General features: G+C 43.5%; 2 protein-coding genes across 8 annotated transcripts in view; both read left to right on the top strand.

The window, feature by feature from the left end:
* CENPT (centromere protein T) overlaps positions 1 to 21,648 on the top strand; it is a 72,810-nt gene extending 51,162 nt beyond the window's left edge. Inside the window, exon 14 of the mRNA XM_068203023.1 lies at positions 21,634 to 21,648. The gene's annotated coding sequence lies outside the window, so the exon portion shown is untranslated. The remainder of the gene's footprint in view (positions 1 to 21,633) is intronic.
* The window catches only part of RANBP10 (RAN binding protein 10), a 66,176-nt gene that overhangs the window by 33,273 nt on the left and 11,131 nt on the right, over positions 1 to 21,772 (top strand). For 4 of the 7 annotated variants that reach the window (XM_068203026.1, XM_068203025.1, XM_068203024.1 and 1 more), the window contains exons 4-10: positions 652 to 819; positions 8,259 to 8,281; positions 13,699 to 13,883; positions 15,515 to 15,627; positions 17,942 to 18,050; positions 19,343 to 19,491; positions 21,406 to 21,601. In XM_068203026.1, coding sequence (XP_068059127.1) covers positions 652 to 819; positions 8,259 to 8,281; positions 13,699 to 13,883; positions 15,515 to 15,627; positions 17,942 to 18,050; positions 19,343 to 19,491; positions 21,406 to 21,601 — 943 coding nt within the window. Of the gene's footprint in view, positions 1 to 651; positions 820 to 898; positions 1,004 to 3,856; positions 3,880 to 8,258; positions 8,282 to 13,698; positions 13,884 to 15,514; positions 15,628 to 17,941; positions 18,051 to 19,342; positions 19,492 to 21,405; positions 21,602 to 21,772 lie in introns of those variants that run through there. The other 3 variants (XM_068203028.1, XM_068203030.1, XM_068203031.1) reach the window with 3 other exon arrangements.

The following is a 21,772-nucleotide window of genomic DNA, read 5'->3' as shown; positions in this document are numbered from 1 at the left end:
TTTGATTGTGCCATTCAGAGGAACACTCCAAATAAAATTACTGGGATATATAGAAAAGAACAAGTGGGCAGGGTACAGCTGTAACACTTAGCAGAATGTTGCTGGCAGAAGAAATAAAAGATATTAATATTAGAACTGACCACTTTGCACTGAACTCCCCTTTGACATTTGAAGGTTGTGTTTTAAGCTGTCTGCAGAACGGGAAATATTATATCCCACTGGAAACATAGAAATCCTTATCAACTCTTGGAAGGGAAATACAGGTTTGAGGATGCAAAAATTGCCTCTCTCCATTTGGTACACCTGTGACAGCGCTCACAGACAAAGCTGCAGCTGAGAATTATTTTGTTAAATGCATTCGTGGGAAGATTTTGGTTTTGGGAAGCACAAGGGTTTTACAAAAGGAGTTTGTTTCACCTCAGGCAAGATAAAAGAGAAATGGGTTGAAATGCACATGATGTGTTCGGATTAAAGACCATTAATTTCTTTTCAGTTACTGGTATGTGAAAATTAATATTGGGATGAATCAGAAGTGAGAATAAAATTTTAAAACTCCCACAGAGAACGGTGTCCTGAGAGTTGTAGTAGTTCCATGTGGTTCTGCTGAACTGGATTCACTGCTGTCCTGTTCTTTTGCCTTGTCTTTTGCAGGATGGGATAAACATTCTTATGGGTACCATGGTGATGATGGGCACTCCTTCTGTTCCTCGGGGACAGGGCAGCCCTATGGCCCCACGTTCACCACTGGAGATGTGATTGGCTGCTGTGTCAACCTCATCAACAATACCTGCTTCTACACAAAAAATGGCCACAGTTTAGGTAAGTGAAGGAAGGTGCTCTCAGGAGACAGATGCTCCAGCCCTGCTCTTGCTGCTCTTTAATACTTTGCTGTATTGTAACTCTTGTCCCACACCTGTGAGTAAGGTTTAAATGGCAGAGGAAAAGAGCACTGAGGGCTGTCAGCAGTTGTAAATTGGCTCCAAGACAGAAATGCTTCCAGCAGGTAAAATGGTTTCCATGCTCCTCAGTTTGTTTAGATACGTTAGGATTTCATCCACAGCTTTTTCTGCTTTCCTCTGCTAGTGCACAGTAGGTGGGAGGTTGGATAAGATATCTAATGGCTGGACAAGAGGGAAAGAAAGAAAGAAATGGGAGGTTTAATTAGTGTGCTGTTCAACTACCTACAAAGCCACGGTACTGGTGTCTTCATCTTTGAAGGGACTTGTCCATCTGAAAGCTTCAACACATTGGTCTGAGCATTACCAAAGCCAGACATTAATTCAGCACAAGAGTGGTCTGACTTAAGCATTGAGCTGCAATTTGGTTCATTTCACACTTGTTTCAGTAACCGTCTTAAAGTTAAGGGCTAAAAAATTTTGCCCAAATTAATACCTCAGATGTTTTCCAGGTATCTGTCATACCTTATTTGTCTAAAATAAACATTTTTGGCCATTTTCCCCTAAAATACCGTTTCCTTGGATGACATGTTCTCCACCCCAGATAAATTCTTGTCTTTTTTTTTTTTTTTTAAACACATAAGATGTGCAGTAAGTTTTTGTAGGTTCATCTCACTTTTTGTACTGGGATTAATTTGATTTGGCAGGGAGGGATGAGCACTCCTTTCCTTTGCTTCTCCTTGCTGTGTCAATTCTACTTCGTTGAATTCAAGATTAAATTGGTAGAAAAATACCAAAAATACCCTGCTCAAAACACTTACCAGAACAAAGATGTTTTGAGTTACTGGCTGGGCTGAAGGAAGGAGTGGGATAGGAGTGCAGTGTGTGCCTGGAGAGCACAGAATTTCTGGTGAGCTCTTGGGAGGAATACTGGGCTCCCCAATATTAGAGAGAGATGGACTTACTGGAGAGAGTCCAGCAAAGGGCTGCCAAGGTGATGAAGGGTTTGGAGCATCTGTCCTAGGAGAAGAGGCTGGGAGAGCTGGGGTTGTTCAGGCTGCCCATGTCAGTCCAGTACTGGTAAGACAAGTAAAGACAAGAAGGTAACAGCTGATGGGATAGAGCAGGAGCTTTTGCTTAGGAGTGATACAAGATAAAACAAGAGCAACTGAGGTAATGAAATAGTTAAAAAGATCTCACAGAATGTCTCCTTTTAGTTGCTGTCCTTGCTTTTTAGCATGTGTTTCCCTGTAGTGGTTTGTGCTGTGCTCCTCTGGATGTTTTCTGTTGTTTAAGTGGGGGGTTTTCCACCTTCACTGTTTTTCACCCTGATGGTGCTGTTACTTTTCATCATAACAAAAGTGTGAGAGTCAGGAGGAGGCCAGATCTTTTATTTAATGAATAGAAGTTTGTTTATTTGATATTTAATTTCTTTCTAATGACCAGAATCTCCACACTATAAGCTGTATGAGTTGAAAAGTTGCTGCTTACTCCTTCTCTGTTTTGTACCCAGGACTGTGTTGTGCCTGGGTGTCTGGGCAGATGAAACCAAATAAAGAGCCCAGTTCAGTAACTTCTGTGTTACCTTTTGTCATTACCACCCTCTGATTCTTTGCCTCATGTCCTTGCTCAGAGATTTGTTTAGTTTGGGACATTCAGAGGTCTTTCAGAGAAGTTATCTATCTTCCTTTCTTAAATTGAAGTGTTCCTTTTTCTTCAAAGATGGGGCTTTTTTGGATGGAAAGCTTGTGTTTTTCTAATCTGACATTGAATGACCCCTTGAAGAACAGCCTACCCCAGTGGTGAACAATGCCAGTGGGAAGAAACAGGAAAGGGAACAAGAAAGTTACCATGCCTAGAGAGCAGCACTGGGGATAAGCACTGCTGTCCCCTGGGTGTCCTCTTGAGCTCTTCAGATGTACAGTACAAGACATGAGCTAAGAGGACAGGGAGAAGCCTCTCCTTAGCATTCACAGCTGGCTTCTGTGTGTAGCAGCTTTTCTTTGAGCTGTAGTGGCATAATAGAGATAGAGAGAGGAGACATGGTGTGGTTAAAGGAGACAGGGATGGAAGTGCAGAAGGGAGCAGCAGACCTCAGGCCTTGCTGGGTGACCCCACAAAAGCTGCAGGAACATTTTACTGCCTTTTCGCAAATGCAGAATGAAAACCTCATCTGAGGAGGCTGTTGGTAAGGGCCAGCAGAGTCTGTTTGTGTCACTGATAAAGAAACAGTGTCCAGGAGAAGTGCTCAGTGCAGTGCTGAGGCGAGAAGCCCCTTGGCCAGGGGTTGCACAGCTCCTCGTGGGCACAGAGCAGAGATGTGAGGAGGGGGTGACACAGGTGTCAGCAGAGGAGCCAAGGCCAAATGGAGGCAGGAGCAATGATTTGTTTGGAAGTCAGAATGCTTTCTTCCCTGAAAGAAGCAACTCCTTGAAGGTCTTGAACTAATGATATTTAGTGCTAACTTGAGAATCTCATTTTTGTGTTGTGTAAACCCAAGGTTTACCAGGAAAGGGATGAATGTGTGTTTTTCTAGGTGTTCCCTGACATGAAGCTGTGGAAGCCATGTGTGTCTCCTCCTAGGAGATGAGGTAATTGTGTAATCCTACTGCAGATGCCAAGAATATTCATGAGGCTAATCAGCCCCTTTGTGAGGCCAGTTAGTTTGAGAGTGGGATTTCAGAGTTTGATTTTGTCTTTCTTTTGATGGAATTACTGTAGCTTTGTCTTTCTAATTCACTCTTCACCATTTAAGTCCTCTCCTTTTCATCTATTAATTAGACGCCCCCCTTTTGTTTTCCTTGCAATTTCTTGTGTTGCTTAACTATTATCTTCCATTGTCTCCATACTTTTTCATTTAATCAGATCCATCAGGAGCACTGTATAAGAACTGTTTTCTTGGCCATCACAAATTCTGGATGTTCTGGTTGGAGCTAAGTCTTGAACTTTATTTGGAGACGTCACATGAAAACTGTTTGACATCGTATGTAGTCTTAATTCTCTGTTCTGGAAAATGTCTTGAATGTCTTCTGGCTGCTGATGAAACACTTTTGACAAGTTCTGAGCAGAGTCCTGGCAGTAAAAAACATAGTGAGATGTGGCTAGAAGTGTGATGAGAGTGAATTTGGAGAGAAAGAGGGAGAAATGTTGGGGCACCAGCCATTAAGCAGAAAGTCTTGGACTAGGACATGAGGAGGAAATGTGACTGCTGCAGGTCTCTGGGTTTAAGTGGATAAGTTTGCTCAGGGACTAATGTAGGAGTGTCTCAGATCTCAGACTTTGACAGCAGACCAAGGTAAATGGAGCAGCAGGGCTATAAAAAGAGCATGCAGCCCTCTGAAGTCTTGGCATAGAAAACGTCCCGTAGTTTGAGTTCTAGTGCAGGCTCTTGGAAAGACCAAGTTAACCTAAAAAGTAAAATATCCATTCTGCAGCCAGTTTAGAGACTAGGAGGAACATTAGGAGTAATGCAGAGACCTATTGTGAGAGACATGCAGGTGTCAGTCCCAGATTTAATAGGTTTGACCCCAAAGCTTCAAATGAAGTTTGCAGACAGGAAGAGCATTGGGATGGTCAGAATAGGACTTCAGATTAATCAGATTTAAAACCATGGAATCCTGGAGTGGTTTGGGTTGGAAGGGATCTTTAAGATCATGTCGTTCCAACCCCTATGCTGTGGGCAGAGACACCTTCCACGAGACCAGGTGGCACAGGGCCCCATCCACCTTGGCCTTGAACACTTCCAGGAATGGGACAGCCACAGCTTCTCTGGACCCCCTGTGCCAGGGCCTCACCACCCTCATTCACTACCAAAATGAACAGAAAATACCAGACTTGGCTACAGCCTTGTTCTCTGTATGAGCAGTTTTACCCAGGTGGTCTGATTGGAGGATATCTGTTTCCAAGGGCATGCAGAGGTGTGTGGGTTTGACAGTGCTTCTTCTCAGCAGCACGTTGGAGAAGTATTCAAGTATTTTCCTGGGCTGCCATTTCCTGGTCTGCTCCTCAGGATGCCCATACTGCTGAATATGTTATGTTTATTGCAATCCACCAGCAGTGCTTAAGGATTCCCTGGATCATAGTGACCTAAACAGATGCTGAAGGAGTACCTTGCTGTGCAGGCACTGGAGTGCTGTGGCTGATTACCCAATGTATGTTGTCTTGTGCAAATTGAATTCTGTAAATGGCCAGTTGTGAGGCAGAAAGGGTGATTGGTGCTGGGTGGAGAGCAGAGATGGGCTGGAAGGTCCACAGACACATTCTGTGCATGGGGTCATGTGTAAGTGCAGTCATGGAAAATGGAAGTCCTTTGTTTGGTTGGCAGGTGAAAATGTCAATCACACTGTGCCCTAGCACTGAACCTTCATTTAATGTCTTTATGTCACTGCCTTGATGATCACATTAACTTCATGGACTTAGAGGGGAGGCCCTTCCCACACTTGCACTTGCTTCCTGACCTCTTGATTCATCCAGTCCTTACGTGTTTAAGAAGGTTGTGGTTTTAAACTGGATCCAGGCTTTGGAGGGAATGCAGAGAAAGAAAACAGCTTCACATTCAAGCTGTGATTATTTCACTTTCTTCTGTTGGCTTTCCTGGATGCAGGTGTGTAGCAGTGCAGGTACAGAAACTCCAAGCAGACATGTCTGTGCAACAGACCAAGTGCTGTCAGCATAAAGCATTTTATTAGTCTGAGTTACATAACAGAATGTGGAAAACATACATTTGCCTCATGGTAAAGGCAAGGTAATAAGTTTATTTATAGAATCATAGAATTGTTTTCTCTGGGAGGGATCTCTGGAGGTCAAGCATCCAACACCCTGCTGAAAGCAGGCCCAAACTAGATCGTGTTACTCAGAAACTCATTAAGTTTTTACTGTCTTCAAGAATGGAGATCACCTGGGAACTTTTCTGGTCCTGATTCAGTGTTTGACCAAAAATTCATACTGAATTTTTCTCATTAGAATTTCCCATGTTGCAGCTTGTCTGTGTTGCTTCCTGTCTCCTGCCACCATGCATCTCTGAGAAAAGCCTTTTTTGTCCCCTCCTATATGACAGCTGTAGGCAGCAATAGGTGTCTGCCCTAATGTTTTTGAGACTGAACAGAGACTTTTCCCTTAGCCTGTCTTTGTCTTGCTGGCCTCTGCTGGACTCACTCCAGTCTCACTGTGTCCTGTGTTGGGGAGCCCTAAAGTGGAAATCATAACTCAAGTGTAGACTAACCAGTGTTGGAAAAGAAGGGAGAAATCCCATCCTTTAACCTACACTGTCACTAATGCAACTCAGGATGTGGTTGATGTCCTTCGCTGCAAGGACCCACTGCTGGCTCCTGCTCTACTTGTTGCCCAGCAGGTCCCTGAATCTTTTCTGCAGATCTGCTTTCTCTCCAGTCAGCCTCATCCTGTTCTGTTTTCTGGGAGTGTCACAGCCTGGTGGCAGGGCTCTTAGGTTGCTTTTGTTGAGCTTTGGGAGGCTTGTGCTGGATCATTTCTCCAGCTATAGCACTGTGCCCTCCAGCCTATTGTCCACTCTCCTGTTTGGTGACACCTGAGCACACTTTGTCCCATTGTCCAGGTCATTAGTGAAGACATGGAACTGTGTTGGCCCTGCCATTGATCCCTGAGGGACAACTCTTGGACTTTGAGCTGCTGATCACAACTCTTCCATCCTGACAGTTCAGCCAATTTTCCACCCACCTTGTAATCCATTCAAAAACCATGTGCTTGTCCAGGTGCTGGAAGCAGCTTCCAGCCACACAGCTACACAAGCCTGGCCACCTTTGGCTCTGAGAGCTGCTAGGGGCAGAGGAAGACTCCAGTGGACAACAGGCTCAGGGAGATTGGCCTTATTCTGGCATAAGGGTAGGAAAACAAGCTTTCATCCACCTCTTTTCATTGCAAAATGAAAAAAAGGTTTGAGTGAGGAACAATATCTGGGCAAAGTGACAAGGTGAGAGAAATGTTTTCCTCAGCCACGTATTCAACATCACCTGTGTGCACAGTCTTTGGTTGGGTTGTAGAGAGGGTGCTCAACAGACAAGGTCCAAACTGCCAGGATGTTCATTAAACCATATTGACTATCTGCCATGATGGTAATTTAACTTTATTGGCTGTTTATTTAGTGAAATATTCAGGATTTCTGTTTGAGCATTTGATTTAGATCTGTGCTGTTTTGAATAGAAATTACTTATTTCCTATCTTGACTCCTAAAACTTCTTTAAATTACCATTTCAGACTGATCTGGTAACGTTACATTGCAGCTCTGGGTTAAAATAGTCCTAAAATTAAAAACAGAGGGTGGTGTTCTCCTGCTTCTGCAGTGCCTTCCAGTGCCAGGCAGAAGGGAAGGAGGAGAGGTGGGACGTGTGTGAGAACTGGGTGTACTGGTGTGGGTACCAGCCTCCCTCTGGCTGGGGACACGAAAGCATTCTTGAGAGCACACATGGGGAAAGACTGCAGCTTCCAGACTGACTCGTGGTACGTTAGCTGGAAGTCTGGATTTAGCTGAGCCTGATGAGGTGATGGCAGCAGTGTCCCCTGTGCTGTTGGTCAGGGTGACCCAGAGCCTGGGGGATAGAGATGCTGGCTCTGGCTGATCATCTCCCTGTGCTGCTGGATCCCAGCCGTGGCAGGAGAGGCACCATCCTTTGGAGCAGTAACTGCACCTAGAGCAGATGCAGAGCTGTGCCTGGGGTATCTGGCTGTGGTGAGTGTTGTCTCTAGCCAAAACTCTGTTAGCCATCCCAGGCAATGGCTGCCTCAGCTTGAATACCTCTTTTCTGATGTGCCAGATGTAAATATAAAGGGAAACCATAGCACTTTTTTTCCATCATTTCTGTTTGGAGCTGTACCAGCTGAGTTGAGGATGAGGCTGTTCTTTGCACAGTGTTTCTCAGGTGCTCCTGGCTGCAGCTTGGTCCTGTTGCAGGGCTGTTCCCCAGCTGTAATACCAAGTGCTGAGTATTCATTCCTCTTTCTCTGGCTGATAAGAAGAATCAGTTACAGCCTAAACCAAAACAATTTTATACTAAAACTCTGTTTCTAACACCACAGTGAGTCTTGAAAAATAACTCCTTCCTAGTAACAGAGGGAGAAGCAAAGGAAAGAGGAGCTGCTTTTAGAAAATCACTTTTTTGGCAGAGATGTTGAAAACATTTAGGCTTTTTCCTGAACCTTTCTCCAGATGCAAAACTTTGCAGAGGAGGGAATTGGGGAGGGAAGTTACTTCTAAATACATGAGGTAGTGAAATGCAGGGTCACAGCTGGGATTTGAAATGCAGTAATGTTTTATAGCATGTTAAGGATATAGGCAAGCAGGGAAAAAAATCCTTTGTCTTTTTAATTCTAATATTTTTCCCCCTACAGGTATAGCCTTTACAGACCTCCCAGTAAGTACACCTATTTTCAGTATTTTAATTAAGGATGCAAACAGAAGGGAGGGGGAAGAGTGTGGGGGTGTGATTTTTTTTTTCCTGTTTGACGCCCTGTTGAAAAAAAAACATGATAACACACATTACTGAATGATGTGGATGCTCCTTTTTCTGAAACTTCATAATCCTGTGACTGTGTTTGTGGGCTACTCACATGCCTCCTCTCATCCCTCACCACCTCTAAGAATATGTTGCTCCTTCTCCTGGAACTAAGTCAAGGATGCAAACTTCATTACAGGTCATTGTCTTCCAAATGCAGCTTTGACTCTGAGGAGGAGTACATGTACATAGTTACACTGGTGTCTAGTCAGGTCTCACAAAAACACAAGAAAATGTTCCCTCTTTTCTAGACCCAAGTGTTCCTGGACAAGGAGGATGTGTTCAGTGCAAAAAGGTAAACCCAGGTCAGGCATACACCAACACATCCACTGCATCCCTCTCATACACAGGACTTCTTGTCCCTAAGGTTGCACTCCTGTCTTTGTACTTAATAACCACTAATTAATTTACTGTGACAAATTTCTTAGTTTTGATAACTTTTTTAGGCCTACAAAGTAATCCATTTTCTTGGCTGACTTCCGTGTTGTGTGGAAGAAAGGTTGCTTTGCTTTGTTCTGTACTTCCTGTCAAAAAATTTATCTTCCTCTAATTTTTGTATTGTGAGAAATAATGGCTAGCACTCCCTGTTGACCTTCCCAATGGGATTTAGGGCTTTACAAATTTCTCCCATATCCCAACTACAGGCTGCACTTAAATTGCAGTTATTTGATTGGCCTTTTCACATCAGCTGTTAATACAGGGTGTTTTGGTTTGTTTTTTTTTTTTTTTTGTCCTAGGGTCTTTGAACTTGGTAACATTGCAGTGTGTTCTAAACCAGAAACTCTTTCTGTGGGTTGTTCCACAGCAGTTCATTCACTTGGTCCAAGTACAATTTATTAAAGTACAAGAATAGTTTGCCTTTCCATGAAGATTAACCTTTGGAGTGAGGTATTGTGATAACCTTGCATCCACAGCAAGAAGATGCTTCTCTGATGTACCCTTAGTTTTTGCTGCTGTTTGTTTTCCCTCTGGATACAGATTGCATTAGTAGTCACAGATTTACCATATTCCTTCTAATTTTTTCACCACTTTGTCTTCTCATTTGGCTAGACTGCTTCTCCTTCTGCAACAGGAGCAGTGTCCATGTTGAGATAGACAATGGCTATTTAGGCTCCTGTCAGTCAAAAATGGCTGTCCAGCACATGTACCACTGCTTTGTCATTTACTGCTCAAGTGTTGCTCTGGAGCTTCACAGCACTAATTTGGCAGGTTGAAATTCCCTGTCCTGCTTAGCTTAACTTGCATCCTGTTGATCCTGGAGTGCACAGTGAGCTGACACAGACATTTAATGTTCGTGTGTAAGCTGTTCACCTCTGTGCTGAGTCTCTGCTAGCACAGGGGATGAGCAGCTGGGGAGGCAAAGCAGACAGAAGGGTGTTTGCTGCACTGAGGTCTTGCAGTGCCAGTGAGATTGTACTCAAAACTCTCCTGAGCCCCTGGCATCTCCCTGTCCTGCTGTTTCTTGATCTGGTCAGATCGTCCTCACAGGATCTCAGGCTTGTTTCTCTGTGTGTCTTGTGCAGAGGTGATGTTTTTGTGTAGAACTGGGAGAAGATCTGGCCAGGGTAGATTTTGGCAGATGCCTCCTGGTGGGATCTCCAGTGGTTAAATGGTGTGTAAATGATCTCTGTACCTTTACCAGCCACGTTACTGAGCTGTTTTCTGGTGAAATCCCCTTCTGGCTTTTACAGCAGCAGCTAATCTATAACACTCTTTTTTCTGGGCCAGGAAGGAGAACAGCTGATGCCCTGTAGGCCTCCTGCTATTGAGAATTATCCTTCATGAGATAATTCCTCTTCAAAAAGAGGAGGAAAGAAGCTTGATGGGGTCTTTTTACCCCTTAACTGTGGATGTGAGCAAGGATGGGAGATTTCTGCCTCCATGTGGATTTAGGACATCCCTCTGCATATGCTAAATCACTCTGCTGCTCTGCTGGCAGCTTCCTAAGGGTGCCTACACCTGACTTCAGCATTTTCTTTTCCTATATCCTTCCTTTGGATTACTGCCTTCTTCCTTCACCCTTGCAGAGACCAATGTATTCACGTGTTCTTTTTGCTCCCTTAGCCCATGGATTATTGGTTGTTCAAACAGTTCAGGTTACTGCCTTTCCTAAAGAAGGACATGCCAAACCCAAGACAGACTTTGGTTTGAAGTCTATCAGATTGTAGAATTCTTGAGGCAGTAGAGAATATGAAGTTGATCACTTGCAGGTTTCATTTTTTATAGTTCTCTGTTCCAGGCTCAAACACAATATCCAGTGATTATAAGGTAAAGAAAAGAAAGTATCCATTATAGAGTCTGTGTACTTCACCTGCTAAAGCTGCAGTTCTGAAAATTTAACTGCGAACAGGAGTGGGAACAGCAAACTTACCTGAGTGACCCTTGAAATGCTCTGATTTGAGCAGCTCCACATGGAATTTTTGGCTCTGGTCCATTCCTCATTACTCACCCCTCCAGGAGGACTTTAAGGGAGAGCTTTTCCTTGTGTTACAGCCTAAGGGATGTTGAAGCTGACTGGTAACACACATCAGTAAATTAATTCTGCAATTTTTAAGCTTAAATTTTAGGGTTGGAATATCAGTAAGATTAGACAAGGAATTAAATTGACCCTTCAAAACATAGCCAGATTAGAAATAATTTCCTTGAAATGCTTGTTTCAGAGGCAAATGGTGAAGGCAATATTTTGCAGAATTCACAATATTAGGAAGTTGAAATGGACACTTTAATTTGAAAACCAGAGCCACAGATGTTGAAATATTCTTGCTTTGGCTTGTTTCAGTTTCCTCTAAAGGGTGTTTTCATTTGTACAAAAATACAGTGATAGGAAAAAACACATTTTGGCTTAGTACAGGCTGAAGTTAAAACCAAAAGAACTGTTTGAAATTGGAGTGAATTCCCACAGAGGAAAAGAGGGAGGGGTTTTTTTTGTTGTTTGTTTATTTGTTTGTATGTTTGTTTTTTGCCAATTTAAGTCAGTGCTCAGGTCCAACTCTTATTTACACAAGCCTGGATCAGGTCTATCCTGCCTGGAGTTTGAAGGAATAATGGGAGATAAAAAAAAACCAGAAGAGCCTGGGGTGGGACTGTAGGAGTGCAGAGGGACAAGTGGGTTAAAAACCAGGTCAGGATGAACAATGGGGGTTGTGAGTAACTGGTGGCCAACATCAGGGCAAGAGGTGGGCCAGATGTCATGGAGAAGGTGTTCCTGAAAAACTTGGCAGGAAAAGCATCTCCTGGGTCAGTGGGCTCTGGGATAGTGTCTGCCTGCATCTGGCAGGGTGCTGGAGATACGTGAACTTCCCAACAGCTGCTAAGCAGAGAGAACACTTCCCACATGTAAAAATAGAATTTTACCTTAGAGATGATTTGAGAGATGTAGAGGGTAGGCAGCTTCTGCTCAAAGATGAGCATAGCCAAAACTGGAGGGGGTGGGATTTGCTTCCAACTTCCAAGTATTTTGGGTGTCTGATTCCTGGCTTTGGAAGCCCTTGGGTTTAAGATACTGAGAAGATAATAAGAAGTCTGAAGAATGGACTATGGAAAATATCGGATCCCTCATTAGGGATATTTCTATGTCAGCCAATTTTGAAAGAATGGAGGGACTAAATGTAATTACAGCATTTTCCTCTGGTAGCTCTTCCTTTGTCATGCTGTATTTACTTTGCACATCTCTGACCTAAAGACTTCCTTGGTGTGGGAACAGGAAAGGAGGTGTAGTGAATCACCAGTAATGCAGTCATCCAGATGTCTGTTTTCAATTTCCAGCCTGTATTTATAGATTCATTTCTTTCCTTTGTTTTTTGAGGTTTGATAATTTCAAAGGTAGAGGAGGTTGGTTAGATTCTTAACCAGTTCAGTTTTGAAAATTAGAACAGAGATGCTGCAGTCCTCTTGGAACCTGTCCCAGGTCTAAATCATCCTCATCTCTGCAACAGGGAAGAATAGGTTGAAGAAATTCTCCAGATAATTGTAGGAATGCCCATGTCTCTTGCTACAGAGGAGGAGAGGGTCATCCTAGATTTCTGATTGGACTTAAGGAGGGAGGTCTGCTCCTCTACTGTTCTAATATCTGATATGGGTTCAGCCCTGAGCAAGGCACTGCAGCCAGGCACCTTCCAGACTTCAATTCCATACAAGTGTCCCTGTGCCTTGCCCAGTGTCCAGTTTCTGGCTCCATTGTTTTAGAGCAAAGTGGAAAAACCCCAACACTAAACAGTTCCTGAGTGGCACAAGAGAGATTTCTTCCCCCACACTGCAGACTCTCAGCACATGCTGTGAAGCAGAGAATTAGTGAAGTTTGTGCCTGTTTTGCAAACAGAAAAGTAATTTGTGCTGCACGGAAGTAATTTGAGAGTGAATGGAGCATGCTTTTGAAAAATGTGATCAATGATGAGAACCAGGCATCCCTGTACCTTTTCTGATGCTGTTTCTCTTTTCCCAGCATTTAAGTGGGCTCAGGGATTCCATTTGTATCCATAAGCTTATTCTTTATATAGCATGAATTCAGAGAACTTCTGATACACTTTGAACACCTGTTTTCAATTAAATCATCCTTAGAAGCTGAATTATTGGCTGAATTTTAGAGGCACTTTCATGGTGGTAACGTTTTTATTTTCCTCATGTTCTAATGATGGGTCAAAACTTCCACTTGGATCTGTAGACTTATTCTTAAAATGAAATTAATCTATCAGTAGTGTAATTTCGTTTCTGGATGTCTTGGGACCTTGGGATCATCAAAGACCTAACCTCAGAGCTCCACCATTGTCTGTTCCCTTTTCATCAGAGATGTACAATACTGAGATAACAATTTCCAAGGAATAAAAGAGTTGAGTTGAAACAGGAGGGAATACACAGATCCATTAATTGAGATGATGCACCTCTCATTTATTATTATTATTATTGTTATTGTTGTTGTTGTTGTTGTTGTTAATTTCCACTATTATTTCTGTTGTTGTTATATTATCTGCTGGCTCTTGAAGCTTGGTAGAAATTGTAGAAAACTAAGTCAGAAGTGCCATCTACAGACAGCAGTCATGGCCTTGATCCCAGGCTGCTGGGAGATTGAGCCCATTGTTCTGGTGTGACGCAATAACTTTTCATAAATGCACAATAAGTCACAGGATTCCTTGATAAGTACCCAAAGGGCTGTTGCCTCTTCCAGTTCCATTATCTTTATTTCAGTTTAAAGAGCAGCTCTTTGGTTTTACCAAACCACATAACTGGAACCAGAAGGAGAAAGCTGTGTTTAATACAGGTTTGTTTTTCTCCCTTTCCAGTCAAACCTCTACCCTACAGTGGGTCTCCAGACTCCAGGAGAGATCGTGGATGCCAACTTTGGGCAGCAGCCCTTTGTGTTTGACATCGAGGACTACATGAGGGAGTGGAGGGCGAAGATCCAGAGCACCATTAAGCGGTTTCCCATAGGAGACAGGCTGGGAGAGTGGCAAGCCATGCTGCAGAAGTAAGCCACTGCCTTGCTGTTCAGCTTCTTCCCTCTTCTTAGGCTTTAAATACTTCTTAAGTGCTAATTTGCGCTCTCTTACGGCAAAATTTGCCACTCTGTGCATTTTGCTCAGATTGTTTTACCCTCTGTTCTCTTGTTTAAGTCTTGCCTGTGTAGATTGCTGCTGTTTCGAATGTAAAAGATATGGGAGAAGTTTTCAGCCAAAGATTGCATGGAAGCTTGTAGCAATGGAAGAACATACATTTTGGGGTGATGCACGGCAGGAGGGGGAAGACACCATAAAAACTCCTAATACAGGAGAAAAGCCAGTGTGTAAGTCAGCTGAATTCAGAAATGAAAGAGCAAGAAATAGCATAAACCAAAGGCTTCCAAACCTAACTGAAAGCACAATTATGGCATTTTATAAATTTATGAATATTGAAAGCACTTCTCATTGCAAAAAGGATTGAGTGGAACTTGATGAGAACAGTTGGCAGGAGTTGTCAGAGCTCAGGAGTGTTATTGATGCTGTTATTTGCCTTCCAAAATGGGACCAAACTAGAGAGCCAGGACTGCCCTTATCAAGAACTGTTGATTCTGCTGCAGTGAGACCAATTTATCCCTGTATTTGTTCCTTGTGTTCTCCAGAATTTTTTCTTCTGATGTGCACTGTGGGGTTGTCAGGGTCACCACTCTGGAGCTCCTCCTATAGAGCTCTTGGGCAGAAGCACTTGTATTTAAAACGACTTCCAAAAATACACGCCTGTATACAATGTCATCCCTAAGAATGATTGCTGACTCATAAAATACTCTTTCTTGTACTGAAAGTAGCCAAGTTTAGTGTGTGCTTTGAGCAGTGACTTGATCAGATCACTGCCAGCTTCATCATGAGAAGCCTGTTTTGAGATTCATCGTGAGTAGCTTTGAAAACCTGATGCTGGCTTTTTAGATTTTGTTAAAATCCAATGAACATTAATATTGAGTCACTGTGTCCTAGGAAGGCACAAGTGCATTAGAAATGATCTGTTCAGGAAGATGGTTTTGTTGTGTTTGTTTTCTGACAGTGATAGTCCTCCCTCCCCAAAGATTTTTGAAAAATACAGATTTGAAGAGTGTTAATGTTTTTAAAATCAATGCTGACACCAGATTAAAGTATCTGTGAATATGCAGAATTCATAAGGAGATGGAACTACTAAAGATATAATTGCTGGCAAATCACTGATGGAAGAAATTAAAGACCAGAATATTTTCTTCTTTTTTAGATCTACTTGAAAGCCATGAACCTCTCTGAGGTTCAGATTTATGTCTGTAAAGGATGTCACTGGCAGTAACACAGTATTGAGCCCTTACAAGTGACCCTTGGACAGCAGTCATACATAAATACTGTATATGCTTTGAGATTCCTAATACCTTATTTTTTCCACTCTGTAAAGTGAATTTAGAGCTTCCCTCCTGTTTGCAGAGGACCAGGTGCCTGTCTTATAAATGCACACAGTTTAGACCCAGAAGTAGAACCTTGGTTATGTCCTAAGCAAGCTGAGTTTCTCAGTGAAATTGCAACTTCTGTTGTGTTGGTTTCTTTTAGCTCCAGCGTGATGGCTGTGTTTCACTGGTACCTCATCATCTCTTTGTATTTTCTTTTTTTCTAGTATGGTTTCGTCATATTTGGTTCATCATGGGTACTGTTCAACAGCAACTGCCTTTGCCAGAGTCACAGACACCACAATCCAGGAAGAACAGACCTCAATAAAGAATAGACAAAGTAAGTCTCTTGGGTGTCACTCCTCAAGTGTGTTCCCTTTGGGACTCTGTGGAGGAGTGGAAGTTACTCCATGAGAGCACAGAGCTGTGCACAGCATGCTGCTTGCTATGGAGTAGAGTTTGGGAATCTCTGCTGGGAGCTCTTTTCACATCATCACTGTGTGCTCTCCACCCTCTGCCATCTTTGCCTGGAGAACTGCCCTGTTCCTTCCTGTCCCTGTCTGATCTGCTTGGCCTTTACCTGGGCCGAGATCATTGTGCACCAGAGATCCCTTTGGATTTGAGCTCTTCACTGCAGGCTGTTACAGCAGGGGCAGTTCCATTAGCCTGGGCACAGGGACTCAGACACATCCATTAGTTTCATTGGAGCTCCAAGTTAAGTGCAGTCCCTCTGCACATTGTGATTTCAGGTAACTTTTACATGCTGAGGGGTTTTCAGATTCACAGCCAGTGTGTTAAGCTCACACTGGGTGAAGAATTTGTGTTCTTTGTTTGTTTTGGTTGCTGCTGGTTGCTCCCAAGTGGCTCATCTCTCAGCTGGTGAGGCTGTCAGCGCTTTTGGTCCTGCAGAATAAGGCTTGCAGCTTTCTCCTGCTGTACCTTTTTTTTTTAACTTTTCTATTCACAGGCTCAGCCTGCAGAGTGGCAGAACATTGGTGTGTTTTCTGCATTCTCCTGGCTGCTGAATACAGGCCACATGCCTGTACATTTCCCTTCCCTTTGTGAACTGTTTCTCGTGTGACCGTTACGTATCAGAGCATTGTGCCCCTTTGTGGCTTGCTCTCCATACATTGCATGTGCTTAGCCAGCATTCAGGTTCATTTGGGGACTCTGCTTTTAAATAACTTGCAGTTGCTGCCTGTTAGTGCTGATGGGCTTTGTGCTTTCCAGGTCATGCATTATGCAACCCTGACCCCAGCCAGTGCTCCCAGTGGTGTGGGTTTAAGTGGCAGAGCCTGACGGGAGGCACGCGAGATGCTGCGGGCTCATTTGTCTGAGGACAGGTGACAAGGCAGATGGAGGGAAGGAATACAGAGCCCTGAAGTTGGGGCCTGAATAAAAGGTGTGAGAAAAACACAGATGGGGAAACAAAAAGAGGGGGAAACATAAAAGGGAATGACATCTGTGAGAGTTGCCAAACAAGGCAAAGCAGAGCTGTCAGAAGCAGTGAGATGAGAAAATGGACGTGCAAGAGAGTGAAATGAGAGCTCTTGTGTTGGTGTGAGAGCCATGGTTTTGGTTCCAGACTTCAACTATAATAACAACCAGATAGACACTGAGAAGTGGGAGACAAAACAAGTCATTGCAGTTTGTTACTGGGATTGTTAATGAAGATTTACCAGACTGGGCTTCCAACTGCTCCAACACTTTGCGAAAGCCACAGCCTGTTGTTATCAGAGGCCCTGCTTGCAAAGCACCTCATGGGCCATTCCAAACCTTCCCTCTGCTGTTTATAAGGAGTGCTGGAAAAACAATGCAGTTTTAGTTTTAAGTACATTTAATTTTTATCTCTAAGTACGCTTAGAAAAAAGAAACGTGAGTCGCTGTAGATCAGCAGCTTCTCTGAGCTTTCAGGAATCTCGAGTTGAGTCTTGCACTTGTGTCTTCTGTCCTGCTGAAGGAACATACATGGGACATGAACTCCCAGCATGATAAGTGTCTTCTGCCTTGTGTCTTTGCACCTCCTAGAAGTGTACAAGTCACTGAGCTGTTTCTAGTGTAGTCAATAGCTTGTACTTCTCTGGGAATACATTGAGGTGGACTTACAGGAACATAGTTTTGTTGATATAATTACTTCTGCTTAGAGGTAGGAATATTGTGGAAGCAGTACTGTGCTATGGTTTAAGACCACAGATCCTTTAAGAGTACTCCATTTTTCTCATACTGAGCCATATGTTTGCTTCCAAGCTTGAACCAGACAGAGAAAGTAATATGAGGGTGACCTAGGAACTTGGCCTCTGAAATTGTCACTTCCCCAGCAACCTCCTTGTTTCCATCCAGTTGGCATGTCCTGCTTTTATTTCCATTGCTGCAGAGCTCTGTGACTAAAGGACTAAAGTCTCAGAGCACCCCATCCTACCTACTTCATCCTTCAGATCCTTCTGCTCTTGATGGTTTTTTGCTACTAAAAGATCCTTTCACATTTTCACAGGGTTTTCCTCCCCCTAATCCATAACAAACCAAATATGGTCTCCAGTTCTCCCAAGCCCTTGTGCAAGGTGGTCGTGGGGACCTGGATGGAGTGGATGAGACAGCTCTTTTGGCTGTTCCTGTGTGCTGGTCCTGTGTGTCACTAGGTGTCCTTTTGCTTTCAGGAATACAGAAGCTAGTATTAGCAGGCAGAGTGGGAGAGGCTATAGAAGCCACCCAGCAGCTCTATCCTGGCCTCCTAGAACATAACCCCAACCTGCTCTTCATGTTAAAGTAAGTATGAAAAGCTTTATGCTCCCTAATGCTGAAATGTGTAAATGAAGGAGGGAAGGTGAACCTGTCCAAACATCCAGTCCGGCTGCACACCTTGCTCTGAATTCAAACTGTTTGAGCTCCCTTTGGGAGTTCTTTGCACAGGGCTTGTAGCACCATAGATGTAGCCCTTTTGTTGCTGCTTAGACCCAATGGAGCTTTGCCTCATGAGGTCAGGCATAGGTGAGTGAATTTTAGTTCTGCTGACTGCCAGAAATTCCTTCAGAGGAGTTTCTTTACTGGTCTTGTGGAGATCTTGCAGTGCTGGAGCAGTGTCAGTCACTGTGAAGGTTCCTAGAAAGGCAGATGTATGGAAAAGGCTGTCTGGGGTAAAGATTAAAGGAAGAAGTGTCCCAGTTCTCCCAGCTGTACAGAGTAGTTCTCCCCAGACTTCTGAGACATGAAGACAATTCCCAGTAAAGCTAAATGAGGAGCTGTCCTCACTGTCACTGTGGATATTGCATTTTTTATTCTTCCTTTCTATTTTCCTCTGGCCACCAGTATTTTTAGGTTGGTGGAGTTATGTTATTTGACAGATTTAATACCTTCTCTCTGAAAAAAACCCTCCACGACTGAATTTTGGAGTACCTGCAGAAGAGCTGGAGGTGAAAGCTGCAAAGAAACAGTTTTTTCTTAGCATGGTGGAATTAAACATGCTTTTTTGGGAATATCCCGACATCCATTAGCATCAAAAATGAACTTTCCAAACTCCTTCTGTGGCAGCAGCTCTCTGGCCACAGAGAGCAGGCACAGACTTTCCCAGGCATTTTCCCAGGGAAGGCTGTGAGAAGATCAGAGAAAAGAATGAGAAACAATTCTTATCTCCACTTGTTGCACCTGCTGTTGTGCACATGTGGAATGTGTGATTTGTTTACCAAAGGGTGATTTCTTAATTAGACACCGGATGGTGTTTGGATGGATCGACCAATTTGGTCTAAGCTATATCAGACTGGCTGTAAGGGTTACTGAGTTTCTTAAATAAGTACAGTATAATATAGTATAAGATGATATAATAAAGCAGTTGATCAGCCTTCTGCAATCATGGAGTCAATGCTAATTATTACCCAGCTGGGGGCCTGCGGTGACACCTTCCTCTGTAGCATCAGGGCACTCACAATACAAAGGCACCAGGAGCCTGAAATGTATTTTTGGAGGTTTCTAGGAGTTGCCCAGTCAGGCCCTGAGGCAGGCTGAGTGCAGAGCATCCCGGCTGTCACGCAGCCTTTTGTCCCTCTTGCCTCCCATGAACCCAGGTGCCGGCAGTTTGTGGAGATGGTGAATGGCACCGACAGTGAAGTGCGGTGTTTCAGCGCCCGCAGCCCCCGCTCCCAGGACAGCTACCCCGGCTCCCCCAGCTTAAGTCCTAGACATGGATCAAGCAACTCACACGTTCACAGTACTGGTAAGTGTGTGCTGTGTCTCCAGATGAGGAGAGCAGATGTCAAAGGTGGATGTGGTGGTGTCTAACATTACCTGTTGTTGCCATGTGTTATTCTCTGAAACGTTCCTTTCCTTCCCAGCTGAGGGGATGTTCTTTTACCATGGGTGTCTCTCCACTGTCACAGAATTGATTTTGCATTAGTTATTTTCCACAATTGCCTGCAGAGCAGGTTTATTTCAGAATAAAGAAGTTTTGAAGGCAGTCTTCTACTGCAGCCACCTGTGACTCAGTGTTTCACTGATGGAATGCTGAGAGGAAGTCTGGAAAGCAAAGCCTGTTTTCTGTACTTTGGGGTCTGCAAAATAATTGCTTTCCAGAAAGAACTGAGCAGAAGCTGCTTTGCCAATGAAGCAAAAGGTCAGGGGGATGCACTGCACAAAAGCTTCTTCCTACCTCATGGACTTCACCTTGCAAGCTCTAAACATGTGAGAAGGGAACAGTTCTGTTCCAGTAAAACCCAGCTCTGGAGCATCAACTCTTTGGAGTTTGGGAAATTAAAATTTAGGTTTTGAAGTGGCAAGAACAAGATAAATGAGGGCACCTGAGATATCTTCCCTAGGTAATTACTGGCTGTAGCTTTGGAGATGGAGTGAGCCAGGAGAAATGACCTGCAGAGCCCTTGGAAACAGGCTGAGCTGCTTCACTGAGCTGTGAGCTGCTCACAGCCATCTGAGTGTATTTCGGGTTGGTATTCCCACTGCTGCATGTGACAAACTGTGGACAGGCAAATATTTAAGGAAAAAGTAGACAATTACTTGAATAGTTCCAAGCTGTCACTTACCTTTCCAAGCCAATATCTTTGTTTTCCTCTGCTGTGTTGTGAGAAGCCCTGGGTGTGTTTCTTTGACTAGATAGTCAGAATGATCCCATCAGTCCGTAAAAGCTCCTGGTAATACCCATGTCTACACCTGCAACTGCAGTGCAAGGCAGCATTTATATATATATTTGTTTCTACACATGGACATCACCTTCCACAGTTCTCTGTCAGACCTTGTTCTTTCAAAAGAGTGGTAATTTCATCAGAGCACATTTCAGAGATGAAGCAGAACTGTTGTCAACAGGCTACTCTGTCTTTGTCTTAAAAACACACAAAACAGCCCATTTGAATCTTTATGTTGGCTGTGATAGAAAAAAAGAAATACATTCCCTGCTATAACATAATTGTGGGATCAGCTGATCAATTTGGATATATCACCATCACTTCTGGAGAACAGCCACGCCAGGTCACATCATTTAGCCAAGGTCCTGTGATCAATACTGGTTGCCTGGGGAAGAATATATGAAGAAGACAAGCCCATAGTGAGGTTTTTCTAAAATATTTTAGCCCCTGTCATTTCTGAATCCATATAAAACTTGTGATAATGAATTTGTGTCTTGTGTCAGTGTGTTCTGCAGCTTGATAAGCACCTTTTGTGGAGGAGCAGGTGAAATAGCAAGCCTGACTCTCAGTGGTTTCTGTTCTCCTGAACAAGAAAGGTTAGCTTGTGCTCTTTAAGAGGGTTGCTGTTACTTACTGAGTGTTGTGTGAATCACATACATCCCTAACTTCAGATAGGTTATGGAAAGCCTGGGCAGTTCTGCTTTCAACAATAATTTCTGTACTTTCTGTAAACTGTTTCTGCCAATCTCTAATTTACAGCCCATTTTTAGAACTTCATGAAGCTCAGATGTTGCTGGTGAGCAGTGGGGTTCCTTTCATATTCATTTGTGTCTTCTCTAAACCCCATTGAATCTAAGAATGATAAACCATAATTTAAGATCTGCAGTCTTATTTTGCTTTCTTCCTTTGGGGCCTGCTGTCCTGCTAAACTGTTGGCTTCACAACAGAGTGACATTGTCAGTCTGGTCTCATTTTTCTTTCTTCTTGGCTTTCAGGAGCAGATAGTCCAACCTGTAGCAATGGAGTCATGTCCACAAAAAGCAAACAGAGTCACAGTAAATACCCAGCACTGAGTTCATCATCTTCATCTTCCTCCTCCTCTTCCCCTTCATCTGTGAACTACTCTGAGTCCAATTCTACAGATTCTACCAAATCTCAGCAGCACAGTAGTACGAGTAATCAAGAAACCAGGTATTGTTTTTCCCTCTGGAGACACCTGAGAGGGGGTGGGATGGTGAGAAAAGTCTGTCTGCTTTCTAAGAAGTCAGAAGGGCATTTGTCCTGCCCTTTTGAACAATATCTACGAGGTCACTGCAGACACAAACCTGTTCTGCCCAGCAGACACAAACCAAACCTGTTCTG

The sequence above is a fragment of the Anomalospiza imberbis genome, chromosome 12 (assembly GCF_031753505.1).
Source record: "Anomalospiza imberbis isolate Cuckoo-Finch-1a 21T00152 chromosome 12, ASM3175350v1, whole genome shotgun sequence".
NCBI lineage: Eukaryota > Metazoa > Chordata > Aves > Passeriformes > Viduidae > Anomalospiza > Anomalospiza imberbis.
Note: the sequence above shows the minus strand (reverse complement) of the source record. Positions and strands in the feature narration are given on the sequence as shown.